We start from the raw sequence: 25,424 nt of genomic DNA, 5'->3' as shown, positions 1-25,424 counted from the left end.
TCTTAAGAGTGACATAATTTCTCATTTATTTTATTTGTGTAGGACCATGCTCAATTATACATTAAACTTACACATTTGTTGTCAAGGAAGATGAATGCTATGATTGCTTATACTTATTGAAGTTGATGTTTGTTTTATTCTATAACTTATTTGCTTGTTAACTATGAGTTAATTTGAATTTTAAGAATTGTTTGATTATATATATATATTTATATATATTATAATTAGAAGAAGGGAGATTCAAACTCTACTCTTTACGTAGAGGATTATGCACCAACTAATGAGCCAAATGTTCGAATGTTTGTTTGATTTGATTTTATATATTTAATTATTAGTAAATTGTTTATATTAGATGTAAAAAATTTTCTTTTTTGCTCGCACAAAAGAGACTTGCAAAATCGATTATTTAATGGGTTCAACTATTTAAAGAGTAATGATTATTTAATTCAAATTTGATTCAATCGGTAATTTTAGATGCGAATACCTAAAAAATAACAGATATTCTATTTGTTGTCAATTTTTAATATTTGACTAAGATGGTGCACGTAGCTACGCTACGTTACGGAAAAGATTATAGGAAATATAGATTACGTTGGAGTAGACTTTAATTTGATACTTTAAAAAGAGTTTGTAAGGAAAGTTATGTTATATTAGTCAACTAGATGAATGTATGGTTTTTGCTGGTAAAAGAAAAGATAAATTGATATTAATTGAAAATAATTATTTGCTTTGGTTTCAATCACTAAAAGTTGCTGCTAAATATATATTTTTAAAAGAGTACTTAACCAAAAAAGATAATAATTCTGTTAAACATTTAGCAATTTTTTTCAATTAAAAATATATTGTTCAAACAAAATGAATAGCATTTGTGATTTGGAATTTTTCATTTTTATTAAATGATGTATATCAATTTTCTAGATGCAGGATTTGTATTTAATTAAATGTTAAGAGAATATAAACTATTACACAACTGTTAGATATGTTAAATTCTAGTAACAATTTGCTATTTCTTTTGCTATATACATTTGTTTTTATTTTTTTAGTTTTTGTTATTGTGCTATATTATATTACTGAACCACATAAATATACGATTCTTGTTAGTAGAGACAAAAATAAATTGATATTAATTGAAAATAGTTATTTGTTTTTGTTTTAATTACTGAAAACCTGTACCAACATATGTGGTTATCAAACAATACTTATTCAAATAAGACAATAATTCTATCAAAGATTGTTAGATGTATAATAAAATATTAAGAAATAAAAGAGTATATAACTTATACTATTGACAAATTAAGATAAACAATTGTAAAATATAAGACAACAGTATAATGTAAATATCCTATCAATATAAAATAGTTACTAATTTCTAGTAGTATATATCTTTTATATATCAAATGAATGGTTAAAGGTTGTCAAATTTAGTTGATTTAATTGTTTATTCAATTATAACTGTGTGCTATGTATATTGAGAAATGAGTTGACTTTATTGACTTTTTTATTTTGTTCAATGTATTAGATCGATATTTATTGAAATTTAAACATTCATATATGAAAGAAATGTCTAAATATTATAGATTCAGGTTCACGTAAAATAAGAATATATAGATAAAAAATAATATTAAATTATATTTGATAAATATTATATGAATATATCCTCTAAATATTAAAAGTTAAAAATTATTGATTTCAAGTATTTTTACTGAAGTAAATAAAAGTAAAAAAAAACCCTTCAAATGTAAAAAATAAAATAATTTTAATATAAAGTGTAAAAAAAATTAATTCAATTAAAAATAATAAGTGTTCATCAATTGATCCGATCAGTTATTTTATTTTTATATATATTATAAATATCGAAATGCACCTCAGAACTGGTAGGGCTTGGGCTGAGGGCAAGCTCTAGAAGAGTGGATTTAAATGTTGGGGCAAAGGCTCTGGCTTTTTAAGAAAACAAACATGTTTGGGCTCATTGGGTCAGTCCATCCTGAAACAAACAGCGACAAGCCTCCACGTCGCCAACTCTGCTTTCTTCCCAATTTCATGGACACGACAAAACCCGCGTAGTCTTAAGCCTTCACTTTAGAACAGAAATAATTTACATTCAATTCAAACCCCAAGATTTCTTCGACTTACTATATATATATATATATATATATATATATATATATTTTTTTTTTTTTTTTTGGGCTGTAATCATAAAAGAAGTCAGAAGCAGAAATCTTTTTGGAGAAATTACAAGATGTTTTGAATTAAACGTGCCATGAGTTCTTTGAATCAGCTGGGGAGGCTGGTGAACGGCCTTTCTTTAATCGCCAAAGAGATCGTCAAACGCTCCCAAACGATCGAGAACGCCAAAAAAGGCGATCTCGAAACCCTACTCGCTTCCACTATAAAAAACGCTGTAGTCTCGGCGACCGACCTAACGGGCCTAACTAAAGGTACGGTCCGTGAGTTCTCCAGCCCTAGGCCCAAAGAATCCGTCGTCTACTTCAACAGCAATAACGATGGCGTTGCCGAGGACAATGTAAATTCTTTCTCAAACGGCGTCGCACCGGCGAACCCCACCCTAGATGAACCAATCCATTGCGAAAAAGTCGTCAGCAGTAATGATCAAACGATTCTTGAAGAGAAGGTTGGTAATGATGGATTAGAGAGAGAAAGTGAGTCCAATTTGGATGATAAGCACGATGTTGACGGCGGTGAAGTGGCGGCAGAGGCGCCAGTAGATTTGAAGAGACGGAGGCCGAGGGAAAGGAAAGTTCCTGCTACTCCATTTTCTAGAGCATTTGGGTAAATTTTGTTTTTGTATTCTTTTAATGTTTTAGTTATATTGCTATTGCAAAATTTTTCTTTTTTCTGCTATATTTTGCTAACTTGTGCTTTTTATAACATCAAAAGCTTTGCTGCTTTAGGAGCCGGTCTTGCTTGGGGAACAGTTCAGGAATCTGCCAAGAGGCTTGTCTATGGTTCACCAAACTCAAACGACAAGCAATCTGCTATTTCACCATTCTTGTCTGAACAAAATGCAGAAAGATTGGCCCTTGCGCTTTGTAGGATGCGTGGCGCGGCTTTAAAAATTGGTCAGATGTTAAGCATACAGGATGAATCCCTTGTTCCTGCTCCGGTATGGTAATTTTCTGTTATATGTGTTAGAACGCTGTCGTATGAATGTAATTTGATAGTGGGATATTTGGCTCAGGAGAAGAGATACATTTGTAGTTCTTTTAAAGGAGTCAGTTAAGAGGATTTTAGGCAGAGGGTTGTGTTTTATATCTTTTCCTTGAATCAACTTGGCCATAAAACTTGGCATAATGGATAATCTTATTTTTGAATTCTTTCATTTTCTGTAGATCTTAACTGCCCTGGATATTGTGCGTCAAGGGGCAGATGTGATGCCAAGGAGCCAGCTCAATCAAGTTTTGGATGCTGAACTAGGCCGTGATTGGTCTTCAAAGTTGACTAGCTTTGATTATGAACCCATGGCTGCTGCAAGTATAGGCCAGGTAAACCAAAATAGTTGCATGTCGTTTTCATTGTCACACTGACTAGGATGTTCCCTTATATGTTAAGTCTTTGTAACCATGTAAGGTACCATATTTCTCTTTCTATGTTTTACTTCTTTTATTGATTGTGCTAGCAGGAGTCTTTGTGTGCAAACTTTTGATCAAGATGTGAACATATTAATATCAATTACTCATTATTTTTTTTTTCTAGAATTGATGTTATATGGTTGAAATGGATAACTTGGTGAAGCTCAGGATTTGGTCTTCTTTTCAACCTTCGTTTTAGTTTGCTGGTGTTTTATGTGATCATTTTCTGCATTATACATTTTAACTTGTCTCTGGCCTAGTTTTTTTTTTTTTTTTGAAAGTTAGTTTGATGCTAGTTACATGTAGTTTCTTTTTTGTATATATGAAATGCAGTTCTTGATTTTTGCTTTCCTTATTTTATTACTATCAGCATTTCAAATTCTTACAATGCTTGCTTGTCTGTTTACTTTTTCTTTCTTTGCCATGAGACTGCTCTGTTTGATCATTTCAGATTGAATATTTTTCTCAATGGTTTAATTTGGATGAACCAACTGTTGTCCCGTTCCAAGGGCCTTTTATATCATTTTGATGGTTACCCAGCCTGGACTTACAGTTTTTCTATAATTGTAGGTTCACCAAGCTGTCACAAAGGATGGTATGGATGTAGCCATGAAAATTCAGTACCCTGGTGTGGCAGATAGCATTGAAAGTGACATTCAGAACGTGAAACTTCTATTAGATTATACAAATCTAATTCCTGAAGGACTTTATCTTGATAGAGCAATGAAGGTAGGCTGTTATGCTTGTATGAACTTGCATTATTATTCAATTTCCTAGTATGCGTATTGTAATAAGTAAGTGGTTGGCCTTAAATGCTAGTGCTATGATGGACACATTTAGATATAGACTTGCCCCACCCAGTATATAACTAGAGTATTTTCTCTTATGAATGTTTGATCCTTTTCCTGCACCTTTTTTGCTCAGGGTAGTGGGTTCCAGTGCTTAACTTTCTCATGCCTCAAAAATGGTGCTCAGTCCTGTATTGGATGCTAGAGAATGTGAATTAAGTGATTGGAGGATAGTCTGGGGCATTTAACAAATGAAAATTCTGTGTTTAAAAGAAGATTTGCATGTTTATGTCCGTTACATGAATTCTTGCAGGTGGCTAAAGAAGAATTATCTCGTGAATGTGACTATAATTTGGAGGCATCCAATCAGAAAAGATTCTGTGATCTGCTATCCAGCAGAGAGGGATTTTATGTTCCACTTGTTATAGATGATATTTCAAGCAAAAGAGTTTTAACGACAGAACTTGTCTATGGTAATTATGTTGTGTCTTTTGGGTTCCTATTTTGCTTAAATCATTTGTTTCAATGGTATGGTGCTATATTACTAATTATTCCAAGGACAATTTCCTTAATTGCTTAAAAGAAAATTTTTTAACTGGAATTTCAGATAGATCAAAGTGCATAAATGTGATTCAGTACTCTAAAACAGTTTCCAGTTGATAAAGTTGATAGAATTATCTCGTGAACCCTATTTTTCAGTTTGAAAATATTATTTACTTGCTGCAGGAGTTCCAATTGACAAGGTTGCATTACTAAACCAAGGAACTCGTAATTATGTTGGGAGAAAGTTGCTGCAACTGACATTAATGGAGCTTTTTGTATTCCGCTTCATGCAGGCATGCTTTCTTTAATTTCGTTTTCTTTTTTCAAGAGGTTATTATATTGTGTGTTTCTCTATATTTCCTACTTCTCTTTACAAAGTATTTAAATTCCTAAAGGTTATTTATGCTTTTTCATCTAAGGTTTAGAGTTACTTTAAAGATTATAAAATGGTTGGTTAGTATATTTCTCAAAATTTTTTTCTAAGCATATGGCAATCTATTCAAGCAGATACTGGAATTTTCCTTTTAGAAAACTTTGTAGATCTATGTGTTTAGCCCTTTCTGTGAGGTTGCTTCTTATACTCTCTTAAACTTCTGCATTATTTCATTTTAGAAGTCTTGTTGAAGAAGTGATTTCTTGCTTGTCTTAAACATTGTGTTTGCTCTGGTGCAGACTGACCCTAATTGGAGTAATTTCTTATATGATGAGGCCACCAGAACAATCAATCTCATTGACTTTGGAGCAGCTCGAGATTATCCAAAACGTTTTGTTGATGACTATTTGAGAATGGTCAGTTCCCTTCCAAAGTGCTTGTGGCATCAATTCTCTGTATGAATGGAGCATTAATTATTTCATGTTGACATTTAGGCTGAAAACTGGCCATTTATACTTCTCAGACCTTTATGGATCATATTTTTTCTTCTTTTAGTTTTTTCCTGCATAAACATGTATTTATATAGTTTGATCTCTAAAGTGATTTCACTTTAAGCTTATTAATGCAGCAAGATGTCCAACCTTGTGTTACAATAGTTTGTTGAACACTGTTAAATTTTTGGCATCTTCAGATTTGATTGTTCTACCATTTGAACTAAAGGATTCCTTCCTTGTACATGTTTGACCAGGTTATGGCTTGTGCAAATGATGACAGAGAGGCAGTTATTGAGATGTCAAAGAGGCTTGGGTTCCTCACGGGAAAGGAATCAGAGGTAATGCTGGAGGCTCATGTTCAAGCTGGTTTTGTCGTGGGATTGCCATTCTCAAAGCCTGGTGGCTATGATTTCCGCTCCACTAATATTACTCAAAGCATTTCAAACCTTGGGGCAACAATGCTGAGGCACAGGCTTACACCACCCCCTGATGAGGCTTACAGTCTTCATCGGAAACTCTCAGGTGCTTTCTTGGCTTGCATTAAGCTTGGGGCTGTTGTACCGTGCAGGGAACTATTACTTGAAGTGTATGAGCACTATCCTTTTGGTGAAGATGAGGATATCTTATCAAGTGCTTCTGCATCTTGATGGGATTTTCATCTCCTCTTTCCTTTCTCGAAGTTTTGTTCCAAATTTTGATTAATTCATACATGTGTAATAGTAGGGATGCAATTGGCCAAATTTCCATCCCATCATAGTATGAATTTGTAGCATATTCCCATAATTGAAATAGGTTGAGCCAACAATGGAGCTGCAATGCAGCCCACATTCTAGATTCATATAATTCTTTACAGACAATTAAAAGAAGGGTGAAGGAGAGGGTTGAGTTATGTCCAGGTTCTGATCTCCTTTGCTTTATATTTACTTTCATTGTTTAATGCTCTAGTGCTCTCTTGGGCATGGCCCATCTAATATTGAGTAGGCTGGGATCAACAACGAAGTGTTGACAACCTGCAGTCCAACATCGACAGACCCAGTTGATTACAGACTGACAAGAATAACTTTATCGACAGAAGACAGAAATCATAAAAGCAGAATACCAAAAGTAAAAGAACAAAGATACTCTTGCACTTTGCATGTATAAGCCCTCGAATTCAAGGAAAGCATGAAAATCGACAAAAATGTTTGACCTAAACCCAATATGAAGAATATATTTTTGCGACGCTTTAACCGAAAATTCTAAATGAAAACAATTACTGAATGGTGGTTTACTGTTTTTTTTTTATTTGCAATAAAACCCAATATGACAATGTTGGAAAAATAATTCAATTAAAATACTAGATCGCAAGCGCAATTACTGGAAAGCGGGTTATTCGCGAATATAGGGAGCGTGCGTCAAACATATTCATGATCATCGTACAATGCACGAGAATTGTGCCGGTGGTCCGACGGCTCCGGGCCTTACTTTGATACCAAGTACGAGACCAGCTCATTGGCCATTTCAAACCAACATACTGTTTTAGTAATAGTAGTTGTTCTGTTTTGCCTGCCCACCAATGGCGATAGTACTGTGATTGTCTTAGCTTATAAACATTTCCTCACGTTACGAGATTGCCATAATTTCCATTTTTCAAGAATTTCCCAGGGCATCGAAGAGAAAGACTAGTTGTTATTCTTTTATAAAAGGAAAGAGAATTAAATTTGGGTAATACGCAGAGGGTTTAAAAAGGTAGGGAGTTAACTAGGAGCATTCAAGAGAACAACTGTGGTCAGGGAGGGATGGGGCCGCTAGATAGTGAAAAGAAAAGGAAATGGCATCGAGTGTTGAGAGGGACGTGGCTTTGGCCTTTTGAGCTGACGGCAAAAAAGAGGAGATTTGTCAATTATGGGAATCTGAAATAATAAAAATAAATAAATAAATGGAAAGACACAACGGTCTCTTGCGGCTGACCAATTATATTCCCGAAATTCTAATCAATTAGCAGTGAATGTGGCTCAACTGTACAAGGTTGCCTTCATTTTTTGTTATCCAAAATTGGGATATCAACATCTTAGCGGAAATCTGTAGCCATTATTATAATGTCCACATTCCCACTAAAAAGTTTGCACTTTGATGGTCATTTTTAAGTGCCAGCTATCTATTGCTAAGATTTTGAAACTCCCAGACTGAAAAGACATTGTTTTTTTTTTTTCTTAGTAGGTAGAGTTAGCTGTACTCTGTAAATAGATAGGATTGAAAAGACAGGAGGAAGAAACATAATGAATCGGGTTTCGATATGGGTTTTGAGTCTGTGTTGTGTAGTTGGAATTGGTTTGAGCCGATCTGAAGATGCGGTTGAAGAATTGAAAGCTAAAGAGAGTCTGCTTTCGTACTTGGAGAAAGATGCAGCGTCCCCTGGCGCCAACACTCTCATGGTTCCCCTCACTCTCATTCAAGGAGCTGCTTCTAAAGGAGCTGGTAATTCTGATTGTTGTATTTCAGGAGTGCCTGAAAGCCTGATTTTTTATTCATGTTGAAATATCAAAATTCTCCCTTTTTTTTTGATGCGTTGTGTCACAGTTTGTTTGGATGGGACGCCTCCTGGTTATCATCTGGATCGTGGGTTCGGTTCAGGTTCAAACAGCTGGCTCATTCATTTGGAGGTTTGTTTAACAGGCTTTAACACCTCATTTGATAAGTGTATTTAGCATTGTATGATCCTGATAAAGATAGATTTGTAATCCTTTTTGCGCTTGGATTCTGAAGTCATATCACTTTGTTCCTATGCCAACATAGATCTCTTTACTGGTTGCATCTATTTTTCTAACTTTGTCGGCATTAATGTTTGTCTTAAGGGAGGTGGATGGTGTAATAACATTCGAACTTGTGTCTTCCGTAAAACTACTCGACGTGGTTCATCAAAATTTATGGCGAAGCAAACAAATTTCACCGGAATATTGAGCAATAAAGCTGAAGAAAATCCTGGTTTGTAGAATTTTGTAATCCTATTTTTATACTTTTTGGACCAGTATTTATGCAGCATTTCCTCATAAAAATTTTGAATGGGGCCTCTTGCGTCCTGCAGATTTCTACAACTGGAACAGAGTCAAGCTACGGTACTGCGATGGGGCATCGTTTGCTGGGGAGGGCCAGAATGAGGTTAGCAAGAGTACTTTTAACCCTTTGAAGCATTTTCCTGAACTGTTACTCATGACACGAATAGCCTAGTCAGTGAAATTAGTGGTCAAGTTTGATTTACTTTATGCTTATTTTAGATTCTTCTAGTCTTACAGTTATTATTTTCTTGTTTTTCCGTCATGCTCTTCAATGATTTATAACTGTTAGGGAAGTTAGTTGATGTGATTATTGTAACCTAACTCTAATTGGACAAGTGATGATATTCTTTTTGGGGGGGGAAGGGGGGGGGGGGGGGGGGGGGGGGGGTTTAAAATTAACATGTTTAGTTCTTTAAGATAGACTCTGTTCCAGAACAGATTGCTTTTCTTCTCTAGCATATATTCTATAGCACTTTTTTCTGTCATAATCTGGTGAAGTATTCATGGTATTCAGTGATTTTACTTTCAGGCTAACCAACTTTATTTTAGAGGACAAAGGATCTGGTCAGCTGCTATGGAAGAATTAATGGCCAAGGGAATGCAGAATGCTGAGCAGGTTTTGCACCTAGCATGTTCTTTTAGTTTTCAATTTGGTTTTGGGTATCTAATATATGATTGTGTTTCAGGCTCTTCTTTCTGGATGCTCAGCTGGGGGTCTAGCATCCATTCTACACTGTGATGAATTTAAGGATTTGTTTCCAAAAACCACCAAAGTGAAATGTCTAAGCGATGCGGGAATGTTCCTTGATGCGTAATGAACTATGCTCTGTTCCCTCCTTTGTGTTATAGTAGGTTCTCTTCAATTCAAAAATATAGTATTGATAAATGGTTTCCATTAATTATGCAGAACTAATGTGGCTGGTGGCCATTCATTAAGGGATATGTATGGGGGTGTGGTTACCTTACAGGTACTGCTTATGCTCCTCTTTTAAGTTTCTGAGTTGGTGAAAACTCAATTAATAGCTAGTTTTGTGTCTTAACCTTAGAAGGCCAAGTAAGCGTCATTTGTAGTCACTTCAGTGCTTTTGATCTGAGGTGCCTGAGCTATATATTAGTATTTTGTGGTATTAATCTTTTCAACATAGATCTTTTGTCCTCAGGAAAGAAATGCTAGTGCTGTTATGAGTAATCAACACTCATTGTCATGAAATCTTTTCTGATTGCTTTCTGCTCAATTAAATTTTAGGGTGTGCAAAAGAATCTGCCAAACACTTGTACCAGTCAAATGGATCCAACTTCGGTAAACATCTCTGCTTAACTAGATTAGGGTAAGAGAGAAGATCTAACTCATTCAAAGGATCGTAACTCTATCTTTCATTTACAGTGCTTCTTCCCTCAAAACTTGGTTGCAAATATCAGGACTCCTTTGTTTCTTCTCAATGCAGCCTATGATGCATGGCAGGTAATCTTCCTCCTTTTGCTACTTTCTTTCTTTTTCTTCTTGTGTCTGCTAATTCTTTTCATTTTCTCTTCGTCTTTTTTCTTTTAATGAGAATCCATATTTCCACCTAGAAACATATCAGACAAGATTTCATAATGCTAAACGTCAAGACCTCCTCTAAACAGCTGTCAACAGAGTGAAACTTCCTGATTGTTTGAATAGGGCATTGTTGGGTCCTGTCCTGCATTGGCTTTTCTAAGACAGCAACTCTTTGAACCTAAACAACCCTATCCTTTCTATGAAAAAAAAAAAAAAAAAACCTATCCTTCTCCTTTCCCCTTTGCCCTCAAGCCAAAGCCCAAAACTAGACAGTCATTCTTCCGGGTGCAGTTGCCAGTGGATTCGCCAATAGCTTTACCAAGATGACCTCTTGATTGGCAAGTAACTTGGATTAATATTCTAATTTCTGTTTTCAGGTCCAAGAGAGTTTAATTCCATCATCTGCTGATCCTCATGGCTCCTGGCGTGAGTGCAAAATGGATCGTTCCCATTGTAACTCAACACAAATGCAGTTTCTGCAAGGTGATTTCCAATTTTGTTATCTGCTATGTTTTGGCTTAATTTTATTAACTGGAAAATACAGATGAATTGCCTGTAACTGCTATTTTCTTCTTTCTCACATTGAGCAGACTTCAGGAGTCAAATGCTCAACGCCATAAATGTTTTCTCAAAGTCCAATCAAAATGGTTTATTCATAAATTCTTGTTTTGCTCACTGCCAGTCAGAGAGGCAGGATACATGGTATGAGAATGATTCTCCCCGTATTGGAAACAAGGTATGTCCCATCTGTATTAAGTTGTTAAGTTCCTGCAGCAGCTGCAGATAAATGATAACAGTGTCTATCTTCTGAATTTTCTGGAGAACTATACCTCATTTAGCACTTTGTGATTTAGGGTGGAAATAACATAAAACTCCATAGTCCCTTAATTCCAAACTTTATGTTGAAATGTTTGCTAAGGCTTAAACACAAAGTAGCAAATAGATTTCTTTCTGCCTGAATGGGTCAGAGGTTATATGAGAATATCTTTTGCATTAGTTTGAATTTCATTATCATTATGCAGGCAGTTGCAGTGTCTGTTGGAGACTGGTTCTTTGATCGAACAGCTGTTAAAGCTATTGACTGTGCATACCCATGTGACAGTACTTGTCACGATCTTGTCTTCAAGTGAGTGAGAACTTCTTGTTGACCTGTTGGGGCCTGTATGGTTTCCATTTTTTCTTTTCCCCAATTGCTATTTGTGGAAACTGTAACATTCATTTGTTGTGATAATAAAGTGATAGGCTATGGCTTTCTGGGGAATGCAAATCAGAATGATTAGCAATATAATCTTTTCTCTTTTTTTTTTTCAGAAATATTATTTATAAGCCATATGATCTCTCCATAGACCTTTGATATCTCTGAACTCAAGCGGAGAAGAAAAATATATTAATATGTTTGATATCTTTTTGTTTGAGATTTATGAAGGCCACACTCATGGAACCCTAACTGTTAGCACTACTGCCAACCGTCACCTTTTTCACATTATTCTGTTTCATGCTTTTAAATTTTCACTAGGACCTCAAACTATGCCTAGAATTCCCAAAAAAGTTTACCAAAAGTGCGACATCAAAGCTAATCCTTGTAATTGTTGTTCTGTTATTGTGGCATTTTTTAGTCAGAATCATAAATTTGTTAGGATAAAAACATTTGCAAGTAAATTAAGGTGGCAGGGATACAGAATATAATTTTTATTTCCACATTGATGTTAGTTATTCTATTTGAATTTCTATATACAGATGAGTGAAAATGTTACAAAATGAACCTTGTTAATCCTTTGTCACTTCTATATCTCTAGGGATGTATGTTTTTATACTTCCTTATGAATAATCTAGGATGCAATTAGCAATGAGGCCTTGGCCTAATGGCAAAAGGATCCAGTGATGTCCTAAGAGGTCTTAGTTCAAATCCTCCCACCCCCATGTGCTTGAGTGGATTGTAATTTATATTGTGTCTTTCTAGTTTCTTGGCTTTCAGTATACCTAATGCACCCTTTCTGGATTTACTCTCTCCACGTCTACGGTGGGACTGAAATTAATATCTTCCTCTGCAGTGACGTTACATCGACCATAACGATCTCTCAGTCCACAAGGTTGACATTTACTCTCCTAAATCTGCTTAGTGCCCTCTTGATCACCTTAACATGTTCCAAATGCACCATGGAGTTTCAGTTTGGCCAGTGACTAATAATTATAACTTTAAAGTCCACATCCTAGCAGATATGGTGGATCTTTAGATTGCAACCATTTCAAATCATTCATTCAAAGCGCTTCTTTAGTAGCCACTGCATTCCTTCTCTAATATTCTGTGGTTGCAATAGTTTATGCTTGGGAATGGTTAACCTGTACCCAATCATATGTGTATTAGTCATTTCAAGAAAGTGAAGAAAATGAACACTGAGAGGGATGTTTCTTGGCTTCTGTGACTAAAGGGTTGATCTCTTTGTATGCTATATTTTGGTGTATCATGAAATTTTGTGTTCGCGTCTATTCTAGATTGTCATTTCAAGTGCTTTCTCACTTTATGTTGAATTGTAGGATGTGAAAGTGATGTGAATTAAGTAGTGGCAGGATGTTTAAACAGGTTACCTGATTAGCTTACTGTTGTCTGAGATTGCCTAAACTGGTTAGGCTTGGTATGGAGCTGTCATCACTGAGATCTCGTGGTAATTTCTTACGGATTGATTTTGTCTGAATAGAGAGAGCATCCCTGATTTTCTAAACCGATATTGCTGGTGGAGGTAACAGGCTGCTACATTCTGATATTTGAGCTGTTAGATTTTTGGGTTCATACTCTCTCCATACCTTGCATGGTGGTTCTTTTCCAGTGAGTTTGATTGTCAACTCTGTTTTGACATACAATCTCTGATCAGATTTCATGATTATTTTTAACTGTGGAAGAAGGGGTCTTAACATATGCAGGAGACTATGTAGTTGAAATTATTTTCAGCAGGATTTTAGTCCTGTCCACTGTATGGGGAGTGCACTTAGTTCTTTGTACTTGAGGTGCTGCCTTCATTATTGAAAGCCTGATTATTTTACTTTCTCCTAATAATGAACACATGACCAAAGCCTTGCTTTATTGCTCTGGGGTATATAAACAATGAAGTAAATCATCATTTTGGCGATTTGTAAATTCCCCTTACATTGGAACCAATCCCGAGTTTCCCCCCGCTTATGCGTTTACTCTTTGTGCGGGCAATTATGATTACTTTCGTCCGTTAGAACAGAGGGCAAGAAGAACAAATAATTCTTTCTTGTAAACAAGGTTTTAAATGCAATTTTTAGGAACACACTGTGAAACAAATCTCTATCCAAATGCTTTACCTGTGACTACCCAAATCAAGACTGACGACGAAACAAGAAAAACTTATGAGCAAAGAACTGGAAATATGCTTGGCCTCGGAAATAATAAGCCTATAATCTGGCTCCATATTCCACCCGTGTTATATTTACAAGCGGAAAGCTGTACATGAGTAATCAAAAAAGGTGCCTGGAAGCTCTTAAATGCCAACAGCAAAGGATTAGAAGGTCGATGAAACCTCTGGAAAAAAGCTTCTTTGCCAGGAAGCAAGATGAAGAAAAGTATCAAACCCATCCCACCAAAGGATTTCGAAGGAGAAAAAAAGAAACAGAAAAACTGGAAAACCAAAAACAGTAGATGATAGTTGAGAGTAGCTTGTCAGCTGCAATGCCTAGATGTTGATGCAAGTGCCACTGCTTGCGCCCACACCTTGAGCCGAGCCTTGACCTCTCTTGGGTCATCACCTAAAATTTCAGAGTAAAGATCCCATCAGATGCACTGAAAATGCTTAGCCTTTTCATTAAGACAAATCGCCAAGAATCAGAAATTTCTAGTTCCCTGTTAGGCCAAAAAACAAGAGTCCAAAGTAGAGGCAATTAAGAGGGTGGCAATGTTTTGACTAACCAGGGCTAGAGATACGCCAGTTGGCGATGGGAGAATTGCCACCGCTACTAGTATCAAGTGTGGAGCCTGACAGGGAAACACGACAGGGCATCTCCAACATCCGCTCATGTTCCAACTCGAACCCCAAATCCCGACACGCCTTCACTTCCTCCAAGTCCATACACAACGATCTCCTTCCTCCTTTTGGCCTGGTAATCACCACCAAACCCGCACTACCCCCCTCACTCTCCCCACTAAAACTTCCACTGTAATTGCTGTAACCCCCAAACATAAAATCCCCATCTTTCTTTTTGCTGCTACATTTACTCTCCTTATCTCCCCATCTTTCCCTTATAATCCTCCTCTTCCTCAAATTCTTGCTCCCCTTTGGCCTTCCAAAACTACCCCTTTGAGCTTCATTTTCACTTGCATAATCTTTGACCGCTCCCATCAGCTGCTGTGACAACACGCCAGTTCTATTCCTCCGACGAGGAGGCGTGGCGGGAAGAGAGTAACAACTAGGTTCTTTGTCAGAGTCGGATGACAGTTCGAGCAGTTCTTTGCCTTCTTTTTCATCAGAGAACTCTTCATCAACATCCGCATCAAAGCTCTCAATTGACAATCTCGATATGTACATCCCCATATGATCATCATCATCATCATCATCCTCGTTGGTGTACATGGAACTAGTGCACATGGAAAGCCTGGACAAGTTATGTGGATGAGCCTGTTGGTCATGATCATGATCAAACCCAACATCAATATCATCATACTCATCTTCATGCATAGAAGAAACAACCGTCATACTTTCATCTGATGCCATAGTTTTCTTTTTCCTTCCTTTTCTTCTTTCCTGTGATTTTGCAACTCCAAGAAACGAGAAAGAAACCAAAAGAGTGAAGAAGGTAAAGTGTTTTTCTGTATATCAAAACGATAATTGACTATGGAGAGAGAGAGAGAGAGAGAGAGAGAGAGAATACAGAAAGAGCGGCTGCACTTATTAACAAGCTGTGGCGTTCGGGCTTTTGTGAATCATTCGTTTCTCATTTCATGATAAGGTGAAAGGTAAACCCAAATCAATCCTCCTACGACCAAATTTATAGCAAATGTTCATGCCTTAAAATTCCAGATATGCCCATTTAAGTCCTCACTCACTCCCTCACTTGATTCACATCCTTCCAGCTACCCTGACGGTGGTTGAGAATTAAAAAGAGGGTGGGATGGTAATCTTAATATGAAATCAGTTGTGTAAGAAGTTTCTGATCCGGCCTCCTTTTGGTTAATTAATAATGATTAAGAAATCCACACGGCAACATTGAGACAAATGACGTAGAGAATCAGCTCAAGAGGGGAGTGTCCCACACCACTCACTTCAGGACACGTAGCTTCAGACATCTTCCTTTGCTGCTAACACAGCACTCATTTGATATCCGCTGCTGGGTCGCGACTCACGACTCACTAGGTGTTAACAAGGAAACAAAGATTGAGACCTGCCCACACGATGACCCAAAACCTAGGCCATTTCTTTCTTCAGTTCAATCGATGCTCCAATCTAACCTTTTTTTTTTTTTTTTTCTCTTTCACTTTTTCCCTTTTAACTTAGCATTAACATCCTTGGAAAATGACTCTGAAAGCTTCACTGCCCAGCGTGCAAAATTTTATTCACTCTGTACTTCACTGATTCATGTATTAGTGAAACACTTGAAAATGAAATATCGAAACTGTACTAAACCCTAAATATTGTCTCAATTAATAGCTCTGTTGATAGTACTGTACATATGGTCCCTCTCCTCGTAACAAGAAATCGACATGCATTCCTTAAGAGGGTCAAGTTCCGTCTCCTTTTCTTCGTCTGGACAAATTGTTCACGTTTGTAATGTTTCATCTCTACGCCATTCGACAGTACACAGTACATTTTGACTATGTAAGGTGAGGATCCAATGTGGCAAATGCCCCTCCGCTCCAACCATAACCATAGTCATAAAATTGCTTAAAATTATAATAATTTCGAGTTATAAACAAGTGAAAGTAAACTTCTACAGATTACTCGCTTTTACTTGGTTAATTAATGTAATCTTGAACGGACTTTGACACTTGATTAACCGTGTGTTTTCCGCGTATGTTATTATTCTATATGGTTAGTATTTAAATAAATGGTAATATCCACATTATAGTTTTACTGCCATATAGTTTGGTAGTAAAGCTGATGCAGACATTTTTATATCCAAGTAAAAGCAAAAAAAAAAAAAAAAAGAAATTGAGTTAATCCAAACATTATCCACATTGTATAACTTTATGGATCACTAGTTTACTACAACGCAAACTCCAAAATTACCCTCCAAAAATCCAAAGATTTCGTGGCTATCAAGACGTTGGTACCAATGAACAAAACAAGGGTGTTTTGGGTAATGGATAAGCTAATTTTGGGGTGACCTGGGGAGGGGGCGTTCGGTAGCATCAGGCCCACGAGACTGTCTTTGATTTGAAGATGATCGAAGCTGATGTATGGAACCGCGTTTAAGGGGACAGCTGTCCGCGTTTTTGGGTCCTTATTTCCTCACCCAAAGCTTCAAAACGACAAATGCCCTAATGGTGGATTTCCGAAACAAAAGCGTCGTGGCCCAACTGTGGGGTCCACCAATGACCCTCCACGGTCCAGGCCCATTCCTTGCCACGTGGTCTTCGTATCATGCACCCAACACATCACTTACTGCGCCAGCACGAGCTGTTGCCTCGGCCTTTATCTTCTCCTTTTTGTTCTTTTTTTATTTTTTTTCCGTTTCCATTCAATATATTTAATTACTTCTTTTAGCCACCTGTTTTATCTTCAAAAATTTTGAATTTTGATGATAAATTTATTTAATTCCGTTGAACGGAGCTTAATGGGTTTAGTTAACACAGCAGCTCACCGACCATTGACCCTTTGACTAGTAGCCTTTTTAAAAAAAAAAAAAATTTCAAGCCCGCTTTGTAGAAGGCAGTGGTAAAAGGTCGGCTGATGTGGAGGTGACAGTGACTGTGTTGCTTACACGTGCTAAATAGAAGTAATTAGAAAAAGAGTTTTATTTTGGCCATATAATGGGAAAAGACTGACGTGGATGATCGGACGATTGAGAGACGTTAGGTGATGAGCATTCCTTAGATTTTGTGTGGTTTGGATCAAGCCTTGGAGGAGTGGACCCCATTTGTCGTATTGGCCTTATGTTGGCTCCATGACAAATGAAATGATAGCTCACTGCTACAATTGCTGATATATCGTTTTATTATTCTCGGGGTTTTATTGTGGAGACATATATTAAGATTAATTATCGAAGTATCTTTTAATTAATACAATAATTTTGTTAAATTTATAAAATTATTAATTGAAAGATATTTTTATAAATAAATTTGAAACTAAAAAAAATTATACTCGATTAAAATTATCAATGAAAAGTTATTCGCTTTTAAGGTATGATATGAAAGAATAAAACTTATTTTTTTATCCTACATCACATCAAAACTAATGACAGAAGTTGATGATGGCATTTTGATTCATTTTACAAAAGGATAAGGAAAAAAGAAAATCTATGGAAGATAAGTTAGGGGTTGGGAGATGTGGCAAGCTTTTGAGATACTATTAGCTTAAGAATCTCAATTATTCACCAAACAATTCTCTTCCTTTTTTGGAAGGAAAGAGGGGAAGGCATTGGAAATGATTCATTGAACCATGCATTTTATAACAAAATGTGTTACTTAAATGTCAAATCGTTCCTAGGACTTGCTTACTCTAACACTCTAGCTAACTTCCCTGCTAGCTGCTAGAGCAGGTCCAAGAACGATTTCTTCTTTATAAAAGGGTCAAAAAAGGGAGAAATAAATTTTGTCTATATTTAATGTGAAATGACTTGATATAATGTTGGGATGGGTAGGCATTTCCTTCCATGGTTTTGTTCTGTCCTTTATTATTTTCTTTGTAGGGAAAATGCTACGTGGACCACGTTCCAGACATTTGAAGAAGAAAAAAATATTTTCCGTCCTTGGGTTGGTTTTCGTTTTGCACAATAAACCTACTGACCACTCCAACCTGTATTGGATCAACAAATTAATGTTTTTGTAGCCAACAAATTGCCAACACATGAACTTGGAAAACACAATAAATTGCAAAAACAAGTTTGGATATCTACATTTAGGCGAAAAAGAGAATAAGCCCGTTCTTGGCCACTGCTGCAATTCTACACAAATTGCCGACAATGGAGGCAGTGCCTCGATGGAAAGTGATAGGCAGTGGGCTCCAAAGCCCTGGGGAGATAAAACATTATTTGGTCAGGGAGAGAGTCCATTGGCAAGAATATCTTCCCATCTATTAATATTTAATGTTAAAACTTGACCCTGATTTTCTTTGGGCCCAAAGGGGAGGCAGAGGTGAAGGTTCAGAAAGGTTAGTCGGTGGTGGAATGTGGAATTTGGAATGGGTGTTCTGAATTTCTCAGCCTACAACAGGATATAATGCAAGTAATTTCCTCAAGAGTTGATGAAAATAACAGCTTTTTGTCTCTAGTAACTGTAAATGGGCCTGGTGTCCCCTTGACGGGAAGTATAATTCCCAATGAGAGACCAAGTCTTGATGTGAACATAAAATATTACACTCGGCCAATGGAATCAATTGCTTAGTGTGGTTTATGAGAAGCAAATGCTGCTACTTTGCAATTTACAAAAGAGTTAAAAATACAGAAAAGATGAGGGAGAGGTTGAAGAAGAATGGGGCAAAAAGTCATGGACTAATCAGACATTATCACGTGTTAAAGGGTCCCTGAAAAGGAAAAACCAGTTCCATTGATGACTCATAACCGATTGGGCTAGGCAAATAGAATTCTAACCAAAAGTTGGGAGAAGATCAATAGTTGAGCAGCCTCTTTTGTCTGGTCAAGGTTTGAAGGAAAGTGCTTAGGCAACCCACCATTTAAATGGAAAACATTTTATATATCAGGTGGTTCCCTTGTTGGAGGGTTCTTTAGCAGTTTAATTTTCTTTTCTTTTTGTAATCTTTGAAATGAAAATGTCGGCAATTGGTCCAATGGTTTCATTTTTTTTAGTTAAATTTGTTTCATTTCCTTGAATTATGGAGTTGAATTCATACGTTATTTAGTGCTCTTCCTGCGTATTAAAAAGAAAAAGGGATCTTTTCAAAGAAGAAAAAAAGTTACTAACACAAAAGAGGTGGGAAAAGGGGAGGGTAATTTCCAAAATCGAGACGACTTTTAAGTTTTAGTAACAAATCAACAATGAAGGGAAAGTTCATTAATTTTTTTGGTATAATATCTTTAAAAAATTTTAAATTATTTAAAAAATTTAAATAAATCATTATTTATTTATTTATTACATTCAATTAAGTCTCTTTATTTTTTACTTTGGTTCAAATAAGCTTTTACGACAATTGATTAATTATTACTAGTTAAAATATCACTTGTCATTTTATATAACATAATGTTGATGTGATATTTTGATATATCACAGTGAATGATGACATGAAGCATTAATATAACATGATACTATGATCACGTAATATTTTCACTCTTAACATCAACATCACATGATATAAAAAATGAGAAATTATATTTTGATTAATGATAATTAATTAATGATTAGTTTTAATGGTTTATTTGATACAAAATAAAAATATAAGGACTTTATAAAAGATGATATAAGAATGAAGTCTAATTTGAATTTTATTAAACAGTTTAAGAATTATGTAAAATATTATGTATATTTTTTTCTATAAACATTTAATATAGAATTTTCTATTTCTGTATGAATATCTTAATTATTTTACAGTTCACTTGCATAGGCAAAGGTAAATCTGTTATATGCAAATGTCATAAAGTGTTTTCTTTTACCCTTTCTCCTGAAGTACTAATTGGCAATATTTTGAGTGGAATGATCCATCAGATGGATCCTAGTCCTTGGCAGTCTGGACCTTCACCCATAATTGGCCCAGCTGTTGAAAAAAGCTGACCCAGTCAGAGAAAAGTCTCTGACAAATTGGAAGCTTTGGCCCGGGTTGATATGAGATGGAGCTGGCCCTATTTAAATGCAGCCTAGTCCAAAGCTTAATCATCTAAATGCTGTAGACAGACTACCTCGTTACCAAAGGTTGCCAACTTGACAGTCGTTTCCAGTTGCCATTGCCATTTTTTTTCATATTTTGTTCAATTGACCAAATTCAGTTCATGAATATTTTTCCAACAAATTAAGTTTGGTTTAATTGTCAATAAAAATCTGCATTCTCAATATCATCATGTTAGCAACTTAGGAGAGCTTCTAGTTATTTAATTTTTGTGGAGTATGCACCTATGCATCAGAAGATGAAGGAGATTTCATTATCAGGAAAAGGGCAAGTGCTGAATTATGAGGTGAACAAAGTAAATATGATGGTTTTGTTGAATCTTTTTCCTCCTTTTCCCCCTACTTTCCATGTCCTAAAGGTTAACCCAATAATTTGTAGATTGTAGTCAACGTTATTAGGTCAGGTATACTTGGAAACTACTACTTTTTTCTCATCTGCTATCATTTTCCATCTTTCATCCGCCAAATTTTCATTGGTATGGCATAGTTTGGTGGTGCTTCCTTTCCCAAAATTGTTCACACACAGCTGAGCTAACGGATCAAGAAAAATATAGAACCTTTTTGCTGATCAATTGAAGTAAAACTATTTCATGTATTACAAGCAAGCATAGGTGTTGCCCGAGTTCTAGACTCTGATGACCACCATAGTCTTGATTCATTGCAAGGGTAGAGCATTTCATAATTCATAGCTGGAGACTAGAGTATCATCCCAGTACTCTGCTGCACATAATTTTGGGGTTTAGGCGTTTGCAAGGTTGGGCTTGGCTTGACATTGAAACCTGTCTGTTCTTTGTTCAAACTATTTCTACTCTGTGCATTTATGCCCTATTGCTTTTCAACAAAGATGGTATCAGCTGGCTGCAAATTGATCTAAATTTGGTTTAGTATAACTACTGGTATAAATTCTTCTCCAGTCTTCTCCTGCAATGCTGCAGATTTTTGAAGTCCCAGAACTGGCTAAACTTTAAAAATACTAACTATTGATATATATATATATATAACTCCCTAATTTTTTTCTGCTAAAGGAATATTAGTACTAATGAATTTTTTTCTGTTTTATGTTTGAAGCTGGATGTGCTGTTTTCATTGCTTGGGGACTAAGCTACAGTTTGATTACATAAATTAATTAGTACTTTCCTATCTTTGAGAGTTGAGGATTTGTGCTTATTTTATTGTTGACAACGATATCAAACCCCAAATTAAAATCAACATGAAGGTTTGATTTTTGTCCTCTAACTAACTGGCAATAACATAATTTTCAAAACCTTTAACCTTTATATAGATGATTACTTTGTGTTTTCGTGAATATGGTCAAGCAACTGCGTGATTGCAATGCTTGAACTTGAATGCATGACAACAAGTTCAAAGTTTCCCAGAGTCATCAGGCAAACAGTGAAGTCATTAAGTCTCTGCAATTAATTGCATTAAAACAGGCCTGAAAATATTGTTTCCTGATAACAGATGCCATTTGGGGGACGGGGCATGGGGTTGATGTTGTGCCCGTGAGGAAGATGCCCCCATGACTCACCCAACTAGAAATTATTGCAGTGGGTCCTCCAACACAGCTTCGCTTTCATATACTTCCAGTTTTCAAGTAAAATATACGGATAATGTAAGCGTTGAATTGTTACACGAGCAGTACATTAATTGGTTTGCTAGCTTAGCTCATTATCTCAAACTGACATAGACATATTCCCCATTTCTTTCATCTCTCCTTGTCCAAAAACTACATTGGATTCCGAACCATTTAGTCTTATGTTCCAGAACTTAGGAGAAAAAAAACCCTGTAATTCTGACCATAAGTGGCCTGTTCTTTAATCACAAGCGGCATTAACTGCAGCTAAACAAAGCGTAAATGCATAGTTCTTTTACTGCAAGCAAAGATTGAAGCTTTGGACCATTTTACAAATAAAAGTTGAATGTATCCTCTCAAAGATGCTGCCAAGTGGACGGTGGTGATGTATTTTCCATGTCAGCAAATATATAAATATATTTTTTATGCATTCACTGCGAGATTGACTTCTCTCCTTCCCTTGAATTGGAAGTTTCTTGCTTTATAAAGTGTTTCTTAAGATAATGTAAGTGTCTTAAAAGAAGCTACAAGACAGCACCTGATATATGGCCCTTATTAGATTGAGAGTCACTTTCCCTTGTACGGACAAGAAAGTTAATAACTCTCAATTTGTTCTGTGGGTGTTTTTTTTTTTTTTTCTTACCTGACGATGAAGTGGCATAACCCTTCTTTTCTCTCTTAAAGTTTAGGCTCATGTTCTTATTGAGTTTTGGGTGTATCTGCGTGAGCGTGGGTGTGTACGTGCGTGGGACAAAGAAAAGGAGAGGGCGAGTGGTGGGGATGGGTTTTTATAATTCCTTTTGAGACTTGAAAATCAAGCAAACTGAAAAATGTAGTTCAGGTGTTAAGATTGTTTCAGGCAAAAGGCAGCCCAAGTAATGAATTCATTTACTCGAAAATCACCAAAAATTAAAGGGAGGGGGGAGAGAAAGGAGAAAAGTGATAAAGCTGTTATAAAAGCGATAAGGATATCTTATGTCCTTGCAAGACAGTGATAGACAACCAATTTAGGGTGTTGGAACTGGAAAAAAAGGCGCCGATGAAACAAGTTTCATGTATTTTTCAATTACTATCTAAACCAGGAGATGGCACAGTCTAAAGGAACGATTTGGATAGATTGCAGACAACTTATTAACATCTGTTTTTGTGTTTCGATTTGAAAAGTGTGTCGTTCTAAGAGCGGGTAACAAAAGTATGGTAAAAACCCCCACGGATGAATAACAAATATTCTTTTCTTTTTCATCGATTGTTTTACAGATAGAATCGCAACATTCCAATGCACAAATATGACCCATATGCAACGAGGCAAAGAAGAGTAAAAAGCCACGAAAACAAGCCTTATTCTGCAGTTCTACCCCACACACACGCACAAAAAAAAAAAAAAGATGGAAAAATAAAGAAGAAAGAAAAAGCTAACAACAAGATTGTTATGCTCACAAATAGTCCAAAAGCAGAGGCGATAAATTTTTGTATCAGACCTATATACACGAGAATGAAGAGAAAGGGGGCGAAAAAAGAGAAAGAAAGAAAAATCTGTGGTACACACCTGATATGAGAATGGCATTTGTTCAAGCCCCCTTCTTCTTTACTTTCTTCTAAGAAGAGAGGTCCTTTGATAAATGCAAAAGCTAAATATGTCCATAAGTTGCCGTAAGTCTCTGGATATCCTTAGCACACATATCGGAATTTTGTAAGGGTTCTTGCTGCTGTTGGCTATGGGGCCACATACTGTTTGAACTATTAGTCAGGAAATGTGTTTCTGATTTTATCTCAATGTTGTATAAGGATTGTGGAGTTTGATTTTGCAAAGCAGCCGCCACTAATAATGGGTTATTGAGATATTCTGGCCACTTGATTTCTTCTGCTTGGCTTTCCATTAGAGGGATTGGAGCCTCTTTCTCTGATGTGCTACAATCTGCCAACCCCCAGGAGAAACTATTCTCAAAGAAGGAACTGTTGCTTTGCAGCTCAGTGCTGCTGCTGCTGTTACTGTTATTGGCGGAGGCACCGGTTTCCCAGTAGCGGGATCCATTAACAGTAAACGAGGGCATCGAAGGGCTATCAGAGGAAACGGAGACAGAAGGCTTGAATCCCACAGGAGCAGAGAGAAATGAACTTGTCAATGGTGGGAGAAGGGTAGACATCGCGCTTGAGGAAAATTCAGAATTGATATCGAAAGCCTTGCTAGTTTGCGTGAACCAGAGAGTAGGATTTGAGGTAGATGAGAGCCTGGCATTGGATGCATAGTTCAATTGTTGAATTGGAAGATGCCCCACTAAATCAGAAGGCTGGCTGTTTGTGGTTGTGCTTTCATGGTGAGTGGCTGCAAATCTATCCAGAAAGAAGTCTTTGCTGGCTGTGGATGTCATCAAATTGTTGTTGTTGCTATTGTTATTGCTGCTGTTCATTGTCTTGGAGCTGGGAGAGCCTTCCATTTCCAATTGGTAACCATGTGCAGTAACTGACGTTGGTCTTTGTTCATGTAAAGTTACTCCAGGTTTAAGATTGTCGGTGTTGAGGTTCAATTCACTAGATGCCCCGGAGGCCTTATCCCGGCTGTTTGTCTGTTGACTCTTGTCTTCTCCATTTTCAACCTCTGAGAGCGGTTTGTGTGTGACAGGGTCAATGCCTCTCTGCCTAAGCTTCTTCTTTAAGCAAGAGTTCCACAGATTTTTAATTTCATTGTCGGTTCTTCCTGGCAATTGTGCAGCGATTTGGGACCACCTGAGGAACCAACAGAAGGCAAAGAATGTTTACACAGAATTCTGTGCAAAATCCAAAAACGAGAAAAAGTCATGAGAAGGAAAGAATACCTATTACCCAAAACTGCATGAAGTTCAATTATGAGGTTTTCTTCTTCCTGAGAGAATGTGCCTCTCTTTAAATCAGGCCTCAAGTAATTAATCCACCTTAACCTGCAGCTCTTTCCACACCTCTGCAGACCTGCCAATTTGGCCATGTTACGGAAATAATTTCATTAATACTCTGTCATATATTTTTCTGAAGACCAGATGATTTAAAGAAGAAACTAACATGAAAAGGGAGTTAAAAGTTTCTTAAATTACCAGCTTGCTTAGGGACAGAGCTCCAGCAGCCATGGCCGTACTTTGTAATATGCCTCAAGAGCTTCTCATCTTCTTCAGGGGACCAAAGACCTTTCCTCAGTTTCTGCTTGTAACAGCAAGAGTGCCTCCCCATTTTGAGACAGACCAAATTACAATGAGGAAGAGACCTTTCCTAAAACAGCAACTTTGCTGAATCCTAGGTGAAACTGTCAGCAAAGCAGGGGTGGTTCTGAACAGTATCTTTGGAATGCTTTGGTAAAAAAAATTTGAGAGAGAGAGAGAAAAAGAGAGAGGGTTTTGATATAGGGAGGCTAGAAAATGAAGTAGCAGCTGAGAAAGGGAGTTGAATTAATATAAGAGGAGGCTCCCCAGAAAGAAAAGTCACATTCAATAAGGTGTTGTAGTTTCTCTCTCACC

At 36.6% G+C, this 25,424-nt stretch overlaps 4 protein-coding genes across 6 annotated transcripts; 2 read left to right on the top strand and 2 right to left on the bottom strand.

Annotated features, from left to right (window-relative positions):
- Nucleotides 1-2,168: 2,168 nt before the first annotated feature.
- ABC1 (ABC transporter 1) lies at nucleotides 2,169-6,683 on the top strand. Its single transcript, XM_007051266.3, has 8 exons — nucleotides 2,169-2,790; nucleotides 2,899-3,124; nucleotides 3,351-3,503; nucleotides 4,161-4,319; nucleotides 4,692-4,851; nucleotides 5,105-5,214; nucleotides 5,594-5,710; nucleotides 6,043-6,683. The coding sequence occupies exons 1-8, from the start codon at nucleotides 2,261-2,263 to the stop codon at nucleotides 6,433-6,435; spliced, it is 1,848 nt and encodes a 615-aa protein (XP_007051328.3). The 5' UTR covers nucleotides 2,169-2,260; the 3' UTR covers nucleotides 6,436-6,683.
- A 1,117-nt stretch (nucleotides 6,684-7,800) lies between these two features.
- Nucleotides 7,801-13,442, top strand: LOC18613828 (pectin acetylesterase 6-like). 3 transcript variants are annotated; one of them, XM_007051265.3, is made up of 13 exons: nucleotides 7,801-8,245; nucleotides 8,348-8,430; nucleotides 8,623-8,752; nucleotides 8,853-8,926; nucleotides 9,353-9,439; nucleotides 9,510-9,634; nucleotides 9,731-9,791; nucleotides 10,070-10,123; nucleotides 10,208-10,285; nucleotides 10,741-10,846; nucleotides 10,954-11,099; nucleotides 11,386-11,489; nucleotides 12,415-12,850. In XM_007051265.3, the coding sequence occupies exons 1-13, from the start codon at nucleotides 8,047-8,049 to the stop codon at nucleotides 12,542-12,544; spliced, it is 1,377 nt and encodes a 458-aa protein (XP_007051327.3). In that variant the 5' UTR covers nucleotides 7,801-8,046; the 3' UTR covers nucleotides 12,545-12,850. The 3 variants fall into 3 exon arrangements, with proteins under 3 accessions (XP_007051327.3, XP_017983534.2, XP_017983539.2); XM_018128045.2 differs by lacking the exon at nucleotides 12,415-12,850 and adding an exon at nucleotides 13,060-13,442 and having other exon boundaries at nucleotides 7,802-8,245; XM_018128050.2 differs by lacking the exon at nucleotides 12,415-12,850 and adding an exon at nucleotides 12,899-13,025 and having other exon boundaries at nucleotides 7,803-8,245.
- A 288-nt stretch (nucleotides 13,443-13,730) lies between these two features.
- LOC18613827 (uncharacterized) lies at nucleotides 13,731-15,343 on the bottom strand. The gene is made up of 2 exons (XM_007051264.3): nucleotides 14,289-15,343; nucleotides 13,731-14,128 (listed from the first exon to the last, which is right to left on the bottom strand). The coding sequence occupies exons 1-2, from the start codon at nucleotides 15,088-15,090 to the stop codon at nucleotides 14,043-14,045; spliced, it is 888 nt and encodes a 295-aa protein (XP_007051326.3). The 5' UTR covers nucleotides 15,091-15,343; the 3' UTR covers nucleotides 13,731-14,042.
- A 7,811-nt stretch (nucleotides 15,344-23,154) lies between these two features.
- MYB55 (myb domain protein 55) lies at nucleotides 23,155-25,424 on the bottom strand. The gene is made up of 3 exons (XM_007051263.3): nucleotides 25,008-25,424; nucleotides 24,756-24,885; nucleotides 23,155-24,666 (listed from the first exon to the last, which is right to left on the bottom strand). The coding sequence occupies exons 1-3, from the start codon at nucleotides 25,138-25,140 to the stop codon at nucleotides 23,571-23,573; spliced, it is 1,359 nt and encodes a 452-aa protein (XP_007051325.1). The 5' UTR covers nucleotides 25,141-25,424; the 3' UTR covers nucleotides 23,155-23,570.

This window comes from Theobroma cacao, chromosome 1 (assembly GCF_053813885.1).
Source record: "Theobroma cacao isolate CCN51 chromosome 1, ASM5381388v1, whole genome shotgun sequence".
Taxonomy (NCBI): Eukaryota; Viridiplantae; Streptophyta; class Magnoliopsida; order Malvales; family Malvaceae; genus Theobroma; species Theobroma cacao.
This window is presented reverse-complemented; position numbering and strand designations above follow the sequence as displayed.

Coding starts and splice junctions, on each gene's coding strand:
- LOC18613828 (XM_007051265.3), top strand. CDS start 8,047: ATGAATCGGGTTTCGATATGGGTTTTGAGTCTGTGTTGTGTAGTTGGA. Junction 8,246..8,347: donor AGCTGCTTCTAAAGGAGCTG/GTAATTCTGATT, acceptor GTTGTGTCACAG/TTTGTTTGGATGGGACGCCT. Junction 9,792..10,069: donor GGGGTGTGGTTACCTTACAG/GTACTGCTTATG, acceptor ATTAAATTTTAG/GGTGTGCAAAAGAATCTGCC.
- MYB55 (XM_007051263.3), bottom strand. CDS start 25,140: ATGGGGAGGCACTCTTGCTGTTACAAGCAGAAACTGAGGAAAGGTCTT. Junction 24,886..25,007: donor CTCTGTCCCTAAGCAAGCTG/GTAATTTAAGAA, acceptor CCAAATTGGCAG/GTCTGCAGAGGTGTGGAAAG. Junction 24,667..24,755: donor CATGCAGTTTTGGGTAATAG/GTATTCTTTCCT, acceptor TTGGTTCCTCAG/GTGGTCCCAAATCGCTGCAC.
- LOC18613827 (XM_007051264.3), bottom strand. CDS start 15,090: ATGGCATCAGATGAAAGTATGACGGTTGTTTCTTCTATGCATGAAGAT. Junction 14,129..14,288: donor CTGGCGTATCTCTAGCCCTG/GTTAGTCAAAAC, acceptor CTGAAATTTTAG/GTGATGACCCAAGAGAGGTC.
- ABC1 (XM_007051266.3), top strand. CDS start 2,261: ATGAGTTCTTTGAATCAGCTGGGGAGGCTGGTGAACGGCCTTTCTTTA. Junction 2,791..2,898: donor CCATTTTCTAGAGCATTTGG/GTAAATTTTGTT, acceptor TAACATCAAAAG/CTTTGCTGCTTTAGGAGCCG. Junction 5,711..6,042: donor TTGATGACTATTTGAGAATG/GTCAGTTCCCTT, acceptor ATGTTTGACCAG/GTTATGGCTTGTGCAAATGA.